The sequence below is a fragment of the Gobius niger genome (assembly GCF_951799975.1).
Source record: "Gobius niger genome assembly, chromosome: 8".
Lineage (NCBI taxonomy): Eukaryota > Metazoa > Chordata > Actinopteri > Gobiiformes > Gobiidae > Gobius > Gobius niger.
In genome coordinates, this window is record NC_136859.1 from 10,745,033 (window position 1) to 10,758,700 (window position 13,668).

A 13,668-nucleotide genomic window follows, 5' to 3' on the forward strand; every position below is an offset into this window, starting at 1 on the left:
CTAATTGCAATACCAGGGCTTTTCAGGTCTTGGACAATACATGCGTCTTAGTTGTGATATGTATCGGAAACCATGTCAATATTTTTACTTTTGATACTCAACTGAGTTTTAGAAAAAGATCGACTTAAAGATAGTTTTGTGACTACCAGATTTGGTGCTGATTGGTTTAAGCAAAACGAGCCGGACTTTTAAAAATGTTTTCATCAATATCAGACTGATTTATATTTAAAGGTGCATTAAGCAACTTTTTTGCGAGAAAAAAAAAAAGGGATATTTGTGTGTATTTGACCATGGCACCTTTACATTTCACCACGGTGATCTCTACAATGTTTTGTAGGTTTTCTGGTGAGAGGGTCCGTCAGCAGTGAAAACCTTCTGAACAATTGATCCTGGAGCATCATAGTGACCAGGGTGAAGCTGATCACTCATACAGGCACTGGGTCACTACAAGGTCAAGTACACACAAATATAAACTTTTTTCTGCATAACGCACCAACTCAACTTGCGCTTTCTTACTTAATAAATACATTCAGGGTAAAATATCGCAGTTAAGATCTCGTGCAATAGAATATATTGTATTGGGCTCAGTATTGTGATACCGGATAGCTCCAAAAGTCGTAGAAAATATGCAACTGAAATTCAAATCTTACAGTTTTACTATCGCTCTATGTTTGACTGAAGCAGAAACAATGCAACATTTTTAGGTAATATTCAGCTATTTGGTGTAATAGTAGTAGTAGTAGTAGTAATGATCTATATATGTTATTGTTTTTATAGAGAATGAACCCTTATTGGCTCTTGTGACTGCACTTTTGCATCTTGTTTGGTTTCCCCTCTCACCCCTCACACCCCCTCCCCTAACCCACCCCCCACTCTCCCGTCTCCACTCTTTTTCCCCCCCCCCTGTCCATGCGCAGGTTTTATCCCTTCATCTCTGATCTCCCTTCATCCGTCCAATCCTCATCTGCTGCTCCTCGCCAGGACCAGTGGGACGCATCGGGAGGTTCAGGAGTAAAACACCAAAACGCCACAGTCGGATGTCTAAAGTTGTTGACCGGACGGAGCAACAAGAAGCCTGAAGTTGTGAAAGGGGCCGAGGGCACGACTGGACCACTGCTGCCTCGCAAGTGGTGAGTGGATGCTTCAGGGAGAGTTTGCTAAATGTGTAAGAGGAGGGTGATATTGGAAAAAAATCTACTACTCAAATCACTATTATGTTGACAGTAATTGGACTATATTGTTTGCAATGAATCAGAAATGTACAAGTGTTTGGTTAAAGTTAGTGCTGCTCAAGAAAAGAACTGGCTGTAAAACAAAGCACAAAATATAGTAATAATTTTGCCCTCCTTTGTCGTCTTGGATTTTGATGAAAACAAGTCAGATTTAAGGCAGTAAACTTGATTTCTTCTTTGTCCAGCTGATTGTGACTCAACTTACAGGCACTACACTATTATTCTAGTCATGGAACACATTTTGTTTTGTCCTCCATGAGTGTATTTTAAACTCAAACATTTGTGTGAAAAGCACTGTCCATCTTATTACAAAGCATCTGCATCAATTTCATGAACCTTTTTTGCTTTTCCGTGACAATGAGGCTGAAAAGTTGCCTATAAACTCATCCTTATTAACTCATATGTTAGAGAAGTGAGTTTGGACCACAACTAACATATTCATTTAGTGGATTCCTGTTTCATTGTTTGTAATGAGGGGAAAAAACAGGTATAGGGCCTTTAATGCTGTGAGAAATAACCAAAAACACCACAATTCAAGCATTCCTTTTTTTTTTCCTTCATATGATCGATCTCAACTTTTAATTTGCTTCTAAAGTAACAATTTCAAACAAATAAATATTGCTCTTATTCATATGGTTCATGAATGTAGTCAAAATAGACCAATGTTTCTCAAATTGAAGTTCTTCATTTGGTTTTCAGGATCATCTGCAATATTGGAATTCATTCATTTACATTTTTATCAGAGATACTTTCATTTATGCTTAAGTGATGCCTCTAAGTCAGGTTTTGTTCTTGTTTAGACATGGTTTACGTCTAGTTTAGAAACAGTTTAGTCCAAGCTCTATCTCAGCCCTAATACGAACACATCGAGTGCTGTTACCGTCACAGAACTGCACCAAACCTAACATTTAAAAAGCCTTGTGGCAATAATGGGGATTGACCATAGTTGAGATTACGGTTTAGATTAAATTTTGATTAATTGCACATCCCTGAATCGACTTCCTTCTGCAGATCGTAGAAGTAGCGCTAAGGCTTTCAAAGGGATACTATTATTTGGTGAAGAGGTCGCACTAGCGCTGTCTGACATGTTGTCGTGGATGATATAATATTATACGGGATTAAGTACAAAGAGGAGATTGACATAGATGTCTATTGTGATTGAACAGAGGAAATGTATGTCAGCAGGTGTTCTGAAAACCAACTGCATTTTCAAGGTTTCTATTTGCTCGAGTTGATTTGGCTATTATTGTCTATAATTGTGGTAACAAAGTAAAAGCATTGAAAGTTTCTGTTTATTTCTATTCGAACTGCCTCTGATTGGCAAAATAATGCATCTAGATTAAAAGCAAAGTTTACTATCGAGAGAGGAGTTCAAAACAGATACTGATGCGACACTACAAAAAAGCATTGAGGGTTTGTTCATCATAAAAGCTACAATAATCAATGCATGCCCTCTGCAAACCGCTAAATATCCCGCCTCCATTAGGTATTTTTACATCCACAAACACATCTTGATTCTTCATAGTTGAGCCGTTTGTATTTCTGTTTTCTCAGTATTGACCCTTTAATGTTACCCCCACAACAACAACGTATTTTCTAACCATAGGCAAACAACTTTTTTTTTTTTACCGGTCCAAACCTGATCTTAAACTAGGTATACCAGGTATAGTATACTGTCTAACAGTTGTCAAAAGAAGCATAAACCAGTCCAAACTTGATCTAAACCAGTCCAAACTTGATCTACACCAGTCCAAATTTGATCTACACCAGTCTAAACCTGATCTAAACCAGTCTAAACTTTGATTCAAACCAGTCCAAACTTGATCTAAACTAGTCCAAACTTGATCTAAACCAGCCCAAACCTGATAAACACCAGTCCAAACCTGATCTAAACCAGTCCAAACTTGATCTACAACAGTCCAAATTTGATCTACACCAGTCTATACCTGATCTAAACCAGTCCAAACTTGATCTAAACTAGTCCAAACTTGATCTAAACCAGTCTAAACCTGATCTAAACCAGTCCAAACTTGATCTAAACTAGTCCAAACTTGATCTAAACTAGTCCAAACTTGATCTAAACCAGTCCAATCCAGCATAAACCAGTCTAAACTTGATCTAAACCAATCCAAACCAGCATAAACCAGTCCAAACAAGTCCAACCTAAACTACAGTATCTTATTGATAAACTTATCTGAACTGAATATTTTGAATATTACACACTTAGGCAGAGAATGGTGTTTAGAAACAACACACGATTCAATAAAGTGTGCTCTACCAAGCAGCTGAATTAAAGGTGTGATGCTCCTGCTCGAGTTTAATCTTTAAAAAAACACATAGACAAAGACATAACTCATTAATCTATTCAGAATTAGAGATGTTTCTGAAAGTTCTGCTTCGAATAAGGCTGGCTCCTGGTTTAGTCCCATCTCATCACCGACCCTCCCCTGCCTCCATCACTCCCCTCCTTCTGAACTGTACAGACGAGTCCGCCTGCGCACACAGAGTAGCTTTCTTCATCTCCACATGTCCAGATGCAAAGAGCAGTCAGTAATCGGATGAGAGTAGATTTGATTCAAAAGGCTCCTCTTAAAATCTCAGCCTGCGGGATTTAACTCTCACTCCGTAGCGGCGCCTCTTACCATCTACCGCGTGTGTGCTATACGCCAATCTGCCGGCCCCGCCACAATCTGCCGACTACCCCCATTTCTTTGCAGCTCCGTTTGTGTGTAATGCACTCGGGTATATTTAATCACCTAAAACAATGGGTAAGGCATAAGGACAGAATGCTAAAAGGCTAAAAGGGCAGCTAAAACACGCATTACTAAAGCTGTATACCATCTGGCGGGAAATCTATTAAGTTTTGGGACGTATGCATTTTTGTTGACCTCTATATAGATGTGTTTTGAGGTCAGGTTTAGTCCAGTCAGATTTCCTCCACTGTCTCTCTCAAAGCAGGATTAGTCTTGGGGCCCTCGCGACATCAGTGTCATGATCACCCCTTCATCCGACTATTAGTAAAAGAAAGTAGACAACAATTTGGAGAAGACACAAGCCCCTGGTGGTTTCGGGCCCAAGCAGCTGCATCGTCTGCTTATAGACTGTCCTGCAAGAGTTCTAGTATATGCTGCCTTCGTGTGCTCTCATAATTATGAATAAAAAACACCACCTCATCTTGTATTTCCCCTGGGATACTGGAGAAGGATTTTGATGCCCGAAATCCTGAGATGAGATAACCTTTGACCAACAGAAAAACATATTTGTTATGCCATTTTGCTGATCTTTATGAAGCCTACATTGCAATGCATTTAGCTATTTAGATACTCAAGTTTAATATAGTCTCTTTTTCCACTTATGTATTTTCCTCCCCCTACATGTTCCAGCCATGTCTTAAAGTGTAGAATGAGCCCAGACCTTCAAAATCCTGCATTGTGACTTAAAAAGGTGTTACTTCGGGTCCGAATTCCTGTCATGCATGAGCTTAATACAGAAGGTGCAGTTGCATGTATGGCCTGAGGTGGCAGTAGTGAGTATAAAATGGCCAACTTGAATCTAGTCTCTTTAACGTCAAGTAAAAAAAAAAAGTATTTTATCAATCAAAGCAGACATTTGAGACCTACACTAAGAGCCCCCTACACCTGCTGCACAGTGGAGGCGTCACAAGAGGAGGTACAGGAAACAAAAAAAGGGACAAACAATGAAGATGTTCAAAGAGTGTTTTGGAGCGGAGGGAGCTGTCGAGGAGGAAGGATCTGATCTGTGTGGGACACCACGCTCTGAAACAGGGACAAACCCAGGAGGCGGTGCACCGTTTCAGAGGAGCACTGAAGGCAACCAGCCAGGTTTCCTCAGGGTACTATGGTTTCCTCTACCTCCAAAAACATGCTGGTCAGGTCGGCCCACAGTGGCAGCACGGCTCAGGACTAACCCAACACCTGAACTAAAGCACTCACCTACTTACTTTACTTACTATACTTACAAAGTAGCAGCAGGTTAGCGGTTTGTAAACCACTTTCTCACATTCATTTATTCACTTAAAGTGAAGAGTCAGTGTAGTGTTTGTTTTTATATTTCACTTTGCTACAACAAAAGCACTCGTAATTTCCTCTTCCCGACTGTAAATCCTCGGATCCTCTTTACCAGAGCACTGGTAAAGAGCACTGGTACCAGGCAGCATTAGTCCTGGTTTAGCCATTCCTTTGAAATATTCTGACCTGGTTACGTCCTATTGTAGCTCTACTGCAGATGTTTGACTGCTGTGCCTTAGTCATACAATATTTCTATTCTAACTAAGTTCAGAACGGGTTTTTAAGTCCTGGTTTCCTGTAATAGTCTTTGTTGAGACAATACACCAGGTTAAGTCCTGTCTTAGCTTTTCTTTGGTCCTAGAAACAGGCTCAGTGTTGGTCCCATTCTCATTTAGTCCTAGTTTTTGTCATTCTTTCACCCTATTCCTGGTTTTCAGACTATTTGACCTGTTAAGAGTTCACTTAAAACTCATGGATAGTTCACTTTCTTGATCAGGCAGTTGTTCTCATCCGGTTTTTAGGAGTCAATAAAAATAACAATAAAGATCAGCTGCTATCGTCACTCAAAGCAAATCTTTTCACTTTGAGCAGACTCTCCTTTGTTCTCTCTCCCTGCCGATGCTTTTCACTTCATACAAATTATAGGCAAATGCTCCCGGTCGTGTGTTGTGACAGGGACACATTCAAATAGAGGGGAGAGAGAAAGAGAGGGATTGCGGGGAGGCACGCAGTAGGTCAAAACCATCTTATTTGTCACCATTTAAGGTAAGATCATTTGTATAACTTGAAATTAATCATGGATAATATATGTAATGTGAATTTTTTTATCACTGAAAGGATTGATGTTGCATAGACTTGGACAGAATCATGAGGGGAAATCACTAGCATTACACATGAGGATTGTTCAATGGAAAAGGTTAATCCAAATCTGTATTGTTTTGCCTGTTTTGGTTACATATGTGAATGAAAATGAAGGAATAAGTGCAGTACAAAGCAAGAGTGGGAAAGTTTTAATGAAAATTCAGCGTGAGAAGTGTCTGACTCCTGAGTGACGTAATCTGACTGACAAGACATAAAGGTGAAACACAAATTTTAGACAAAACAAACAAAAAGGTACCAGTGAATTAATAAGTAAATATGCTCAAGTGATCATAGTCCAGCTCTGCCCTGTCCATTCAGTGAACACCGCTTTTATTATTTAAATACCAGGGCTTGAATATGGTTTACCTGCGTTGACCTGATGACAATTTTCCAAGCACATGCCTTTGTCCATTACGTGATTGATTTACCTGCTCATTTAATCACAGCACTGCCATCATCGCAATTAGTTCGGGACAGAGAGAGAGAAAGATCGGTGGAGTGTGAAAAAAATATCGTCAATATTATTATTATTCGCCCCAAAAAACGAAGAATGGGCGGCTGACTTTAGCTTACAGGACCTACTGGTTTGTGTGTACATTCTGGGATGGGATTTCACCGGTAGAGCAAACAGTGCTAATGTCAAAGCTGAATATTCATTTGACTGAGCATGCGAGGCGAGTTCAGTGTGGCTTTCTGCATGTTGGGGGAACTTTGCAAAGGAGACGAAAGCCAGTTTGACTTGCAAAAGAGCACTGGGATCGGGGCAGGTCCGGATTACAGGGTAACTGCAGTTCGGCGTCCCGTCTCTTGTCGCTTTTCGTCTTAATGGGAGAATAACAAGTCGCACCGAGGATATCTTTTGATCTTCTCGTAGTGATTTTAATGAGTTTTATGTTTATGTTTTGTTTTTAGTGATTCTGTGGACGAGTTGGCGACTGATTAAAAGCCGTCACCATGGGAGAAATGGAGGAACTGAGGAAGGAGGCGGAAAGTCTCAAGGACCAGATCACTGTAAGTCTTTCTTTAAGTCATCACACTTTTATCACTTTTACCTGTTTTGTGTGGGTTGGCCTGTAACAAAATCTGAAGTTCGATATATCGGGGCCAGAAAATATCGCGATACATGATATTATTGAAAACTTTTTTATGCCTCAGAAACTAATTCTAAAGCTTAAAAATGACAGAAAAAGCTCTGAGAATGAAGATCACACTGTATCTCTTAAAATATCCTTCAATAAACATGAAATACAATGAGACACAACTTACTTTGAGTAAAAATGGAAGTACTTCAGAAAAATTGGGAAATAAATGCAAATAAATGTGTTGTTTATCATTTATTGAACGATAAGTCAATATAGTGATGATCGTGACAGCCCTCTATGTGAGTGATATCTTTACTGATGTAATCTGAATACTATGATGTCATTGTTATCTCTCTTGTTTTTAGATGAAAGGCATCATAACTAGTGGTGGGCCAAATTGTATTGCATTATCGCGATATATTTTCCGGATATCGTTCATGTTACGTTCAGCTTCGTCAGACTGACTGTAGAACACGGGGACAGGTGCTTAAAAGGTTAAATGAAATGAAGGATGTAAACTGCTTGAGTAGATCATATTTGTGAGGAAATTAGCATGCCTTTTAAAAAAAAATACATATATATATATATATATATATATACACTGAATTAATCTTCCCAATAGTCGTAAGGCTGGGATTTGTCCATTGTCAATTGTATCGTCTTCTTTTTTTAATGGTAATATAGATTTAAGGCCATATCGCCCTGCCCTAATCATAACACACATAATTATTACCCTTTTGGACACTTTAGCATTCATATGGAGCAGCTTACAACATGCTTTAGGCTATAGGGAAGGCAATTTGAGTGCTGAAATAAACCAGTGACCACATAAGAAAATACTTTGTTAATCTGACAGTGGAGAAATAGTGAAATAAACCTTGAAATAAGGCATTTTCAACTGTCGAGGAGGCAGAACAAACAGGCGGATTTACTTCGAAAAGGATTAAACAAAATGCAACTCCGAGCACGTTTTTCATGAGGACGCAACACTAGAGAACAAACAGTTCTCCCGAAGTTGATTTAGCGCAATGCTGTATAAACCCTTTAAAGGATTGTCCCGGCTGAGTTATGTTCTTTTTGTGGCCTGCAGGCGGCTCGTAAGGCAGTTCAGGACACGACGTTTCAGGAGGCGACAGCTTCGGCCCAGGTTACAGCGCGTGTCCAGCTGAAGACCAGAAAAACTTTAAGAGGACACCTGGCCAAGATCTACGCCATGCACTGGGGCACTGACTCTACGTAAAGGCCCTATACCTAAACAATCAGGAAAAATCCCACACACTGCCCAAATTTGCAGAAACATTGACATAATGCCTATATAGAATAAAATATATCTTTGCAAGTTTTGGCACCGGATGTTTCCTGATCGATAAACACTGGGTTGCTCCTTCATCTCCTTTGCAACTGCCCTAATTGATGTTTTTGTCGCCCACCAGGCTGTGTGTTAGCGCCTCACAAGATGGAAAACTTATTGTGTGGGACACGATCACTACAAATAAGGTATGAAAAAGTTACTGAACAAAGATCACTAAAAAATCCTGTAAATACGGATGAGATGCTTAAAAAGGGGTTGAAATGACTTATTTTGTCTTTTAGGTGAATGCGATCCCTCTCAAGTCGTCGTGGGTGATGACTTGTGCCTATGCGCCTTCTGGGAACCTCGTGGCCTGTGGAGGTTTGGACAATATGTGCTCCATCTATAACCTCAAGGGCAAAGACGGCAACGTCAAGGTCATGCGTGAACTGGCCGCGCACACTGGTGGGTGCCACATACACCACTGTGATCTCTCATGTTTTGTATTATATTATATTAACAGCTATATGTATTTATAAATGACCTTTGTGCTGTGTGTGCAGGGTACCTCTCCTGCTGCCGGTTCCTGAGTGACACCGAAATCATCACCAGCTCTGGGGACTGCACCTGGTAAGGATGTTAAAATGATCATTATTATTGGCTGGGATTCTTATACCTTCCCCTTTTCTCCTATTAGTTTACATAGGACTGGAGAAGTCAAGATAAAATCAGTTAATACACTTGTTAGTGCAAATGAACATTGGACATTTAACACAAACCAATCGACTAAACATCAGATTTTATTATTATTATTTCATTTGCCCTCGCTCTCCGCTTAATGAATGGCCTTCGTGCTCTACCAGAAGTTTCAAAACAATGGAAGAGTCAAGACAAGACAAAAAGAGGCAAAAGTGGGCGGGGCATAATAAGGTCAATAGCTTTACAAAGCGCTACAGTGGGCCAAAATTGTGGGAACTTATCCAGATATTATAATTTGGGAAAGTGTAATATTATAACGGCCATTGCTTCCCCTCTATAAGTGAAGCAGCCTTTCAGAATAAAAGGGGGGCCGTGTCACTGGCCATCCCCTGCACCAATCACTCATATTTACACATTTACCGTGTGTGATATGCTTTGCCCAACTATGAACTCTCTGGAGCTCAAAACACTTGAATAATGCATTTCTTATACACAATGTATCATTCGACCAAATGGACACTGCTTAATCCAGTGCTTTCTTACCGCAGTGTTTTGTGGGACATTGAGACGGGCACCATAAAGACCACGTTTGCGGGACACCAGGGCGACTGCATGTCCCTGGGTGTGTCTCCAGACTTTAAGTTCTTCATCTCCGGGGCCTGCGACTTCACAGCCAAACTGTGGGACATCAGAGAGGCCACGTGCAGACAGACCTTCTCCGGACACGAGAGCGACATCAACGCTATCGGGGTGAGACGGAGAGGAGTTTCTGTCAAGCGTTACTCTGCAAAAACACATTTACATGAGTTATACTGAATATCAGCACAGTTTAAAAAAAAAGAAAAGTAAGTCTTCATTGTACAGATTTTAAACATGTCCAGGAACATTGGAGCGAAAAGTAAAATAGAAAGAAGAATCACATGCTTTTCAGAACTTGCCTGCACAGGTCTTAACTTTATTTGGCCATGTAATATGAAACTTTGGGTAATAATCAAAACTAATCTGTATGTTAATCTAAAACATATATAACAATGACTAAGGTTCTATATTTTTTTATATGAAATTAAAATTGTTAAAGCTTAAAATACTTAAGCTGCGTCTGAAACCATCAAATTGTAGCCTCTAAGCACTAACACTAGCAACTAATCCTTAACCTTTCATGGGGGCAACTGTTAGATCTCTATGCAGTTAGTGAACTAGAGCTTCTGCAACATTATGTCCAATTCGACCGTCCTTACCCAGGGGAAGGGGAAGTGACATCACCAACAGCTGCTGTTCTTCTTCTTTAAAGTTATTGGTGGAGTGCAGGCCAAACAAAAGTGCATGCTGCCCCCTAGTGTCCAACAACAACATCGTGTCCAAACAAAGACATTTAAGGAGAAATAAAAATCCAAATGAGCCATCATATTTCCCTTTAGTGTTATTTTATCTCAACAGCTGTTTCATAAAGCTACAGTAGCAAATTAGCCATGTGGCTTAAGTTTCTACAATATGAAAACAAAAGCATAAACTGCCTTCATTTAATCCATTTACTGAGGCGGCTCATTAACACTGACATGTGACTGAGCTGTGGCGACGGCAACATGGATTTTTTTCACTTTTATAAAGTTTTGGCTTTGCAGAATCTTTTTTTTTTATTATTATTTTTATTATTAAATGTGCACCTGTCAATCAACAGTGGCAATGTCTTATGGGATGGCACATAGCTCCTAATCACTGGTTAGTTAGCGCCAGATCGGTCCCTATGCTAAAGTGGCTAGTTAGCGTTGAGGCTCCTTTTCCTAACTCCTTCCTAACTGACTGACCAATTGGATTGGATCTTATAATGGCGGACGCTGACACACATCCGGTTTGGCCTCTTACCAATTTACTGGTTTCGGACGCAGCACTAGTGTATTTATGAGTAAAAAGTGGCCATTCATGCTCATATGAAATGCCTCTGTTGCCAGCAGAAACACAATTAATTTGATCATTTGTTCCTGAGAAAGAGACAAACTGAAGTTCATTTCTAGGTTTGTTTTTATGAGGAAACCATAAACTATTTATAATGTGTCCTACGTATATCCACATGATGAAGTCCTGTTAAAAGGAAATAAATCTGCACTTGACATAACTCCCTTCTCTGTCTTTTTCTCCTTGGCAGTTTTTTCCGAATGGGAATGCAGTGATCACAGGGTCCGATGATGCCACTTGTAAGCTGTACGACATGCGCGCTGACCAAGAGCTCATCACGTACCAGGACTCCAGCATCATGTGTGGAGTGACGTCTCTGGCACCATCTAAGTCCGGGAGACTCATTCTAGCCGGTTATGACGACTTCAATGTCAATATCTGGGACTCTCTGAAAGCAGAGCGAGTGGGTAAGTACATCAACCTTAAGAGACTTTCATGATTAAAAACAAGATGAAATAAACCAGGGCCTGACCTGTTGTGTCTCTCTCAGGTGTGTTGGCCGGCCATGACAACAGGGTGAGCTGCATCGGGGTGTCCTCTGACGGGATGGCATGCTGCACTGGCTCCTGGGACAACTTCTTGAAAATATGGAACTAATGCTTCTCTGCCACAGAGATGAGAGCTAAAGTTGTGACAAAGGCAGTGATGAATCTAGTTTTAGAAGAACAGGATGAGAAGCCACATTTTATAGTTGTGCCAAGTCCTTCCAATCAAGTCAGAGGGGTCGTTCTTTGAAAAATATCTATCTTGCCCTTTTTACTGCAACACTGAAAACATATGTATGCAATAATTTTCAACTATTATTTAACAAACTTCACCCATTTATGAGGTTAAATGTTCAGCTGAAATTATGGCTTTAAAGACAGTGCAAATCTGTTTTATTTACAATAAAATTCAATACATTTTTGTTGAGTCTCAAGCCTACTATGCCGATTGTCCACACAGAGACAGAGCATGTTATTGAATAGGCCGTAGTGCTGTTCTTAAACCAGTAGGGGTGCTCACTGCAAACAAATCTTTCACTTACATGCAATGTAAAAAACAAACTAAATGCACATTTCTATGTGTGCATTTTTACGAACATGAGAACAGTTGCCAAATTGGTATGGTAGGTAGCACACTGAATGGTTCTACAGATGAGTGGGTGTACAATGTAGTTTCACTGGTTATTTTTAATTGATGTTTTGTATGAATATGTAATTGAGCATTTGCATTTGATTGCTTTTCTTAGTTTAGGTAGAAAGTACTTGTTTTGAAAATAATTAACCACAGAAATATATAATTGTATGATTGGATTTGTTTAAACAGACTTTCTCACTTGCGCTTGGATAGTTTAGGTTTAATTTGTACATTTTCGGAGGGGATATTGACAGTTGAGATCCTATGCATGCCTATGGTTCACAAGCACTTAGTACTGTAAAATATAAAACGCATTTTCATTTCTCTTTTGAACAATGGTGGAAAAGCCAAGGAATCCTTCCCAGCAAAGGCACAATATTAAACACTGACAATATAGAACTATACGGACATGTTCAATACATTTAATCAATAAAAACTGTTTACCAAAAAGTGTCCGGCTGTTTGTCATAAATTCATTATTAAAGTTGACCAGATTGGGTGAGTTTATGGTTGCTAGGTAGCGGAGCAGCAGATAAACAGAGGTGGGTTAACTCCTGCCCTTTAAAGGAATAGTTTTTCCATCCTGAGATATGTTCTTACCTGAGCTTAGACGAGTTGATGCGTACCTGTCTGGTCTGTGTGCCCGTGGAAGAGCTTAGTCACTTCTCACTTCACCCTGTTTGGAGCTATAGGAATATACTGGTAGAGGCTAAATGCTAACAACATCTTAGGTCTTTTTTCGTGACTGAGCCAACGCACAGAGACCAGACAGGTACACATCAACTTGTCTAAGCTCAGGTAGGAACATATCTCAGTGTGGAAAAACGGTGAACTATTCCTTTTAAGCGGGCGCATTCTCTCCAGTTCAGCTTTACTCAAATCTAACAGCCTCTCGACTGGAGCTTACAGCCTTTAAACCACTGTAATGCCTAATTTGAAAGCTAAAACCTACGGAACTGATCTAAGATATTTTTCCAAGCGTAGTCGCCGAGTTTAAATGTCACTTTTTCGTTGTATTTTTGGTGCCATTTTGTCACGTTTGTGTTGCTTTTTCCCCTTTTTTGTCAACTTTTTACTGCATTTTTGCCTCTTTTTTGTTACCTTTTTGTTGCTTTTTCATCACTTTTGTGTCGCTTGTATTGCTGCGTTTTCTTGTTGTACTTTCGTTGCATTGTCCCACTTTTTTTTTACACTTTTTTCAAGAAGCTTTTTTAGATTTTGGGTTAAAGCCAAACAGGAGAAAATGTGCTCGGCTCTCGTGGGTGTTACAAGGTTAACACATACTTTGATCGCCAAGTTAATGTTTTTAGTGCAGATTCAGGAGATATTTAGTCAGTTTTTAGTTTCTAGCTCTACTTATTATGTATTCCTGGTCTAAGTAATGTGATTTAGGGGATTAGTTA

General features: G+C 39.8%; 1 protein-coding gene across 2 annotated transcripts; it reads left to right on the forward strand.

Moving 5' to 3' along the window:
* Nucleotides 1-1,043: 1,043 nt before the first annotated feature.
* On the forward strand, nucleotides 1,044-11,743 carry gnb3a (guanine nucleotide binding protein (G protein), beta polypeptide 3a; the record flags this gene model as incomplete). 2 transcript variants are annotated; one of them, XM_079561664.1, is made up of 9 exons in its annotated part: nucleotides 1,044-1,130; nucleotides 7,034-7,132; nucleotides 8,294-8,439; nucleotides 8,637-8,700; nucleotides 8,797-8,959; nucleotides 9,058-9,124; nucleotides 9,742-9,943; nucleotides 11,337-11,553; nucleotides 11,637-11,743. In XM_079561664.1, exons 2-9 carry the CDS (start codon nucleotides 7,076-7,078, stop codon nucleotides 11,741-11,743), a joined length of 1,023 nt encoding a protein of 340 aa, XP_079417790.1. In that variant the 5' UTR covers nucleotides 1,044-1,130; nucleotides 7,034-7,075. The 2 variants fall into 2 exon arrangements, with proteins under 2 accessions (XP_079417790.1, XP_079417791.1); XM_079561665.1 differs by lacking the exon at nucleotides 1,044-1,130 and having other exon boundaries at nucleotides 6,981-7,132.
* Nucleotides 11,744-13,668: the final 1,925 nt, after the last annotated feature.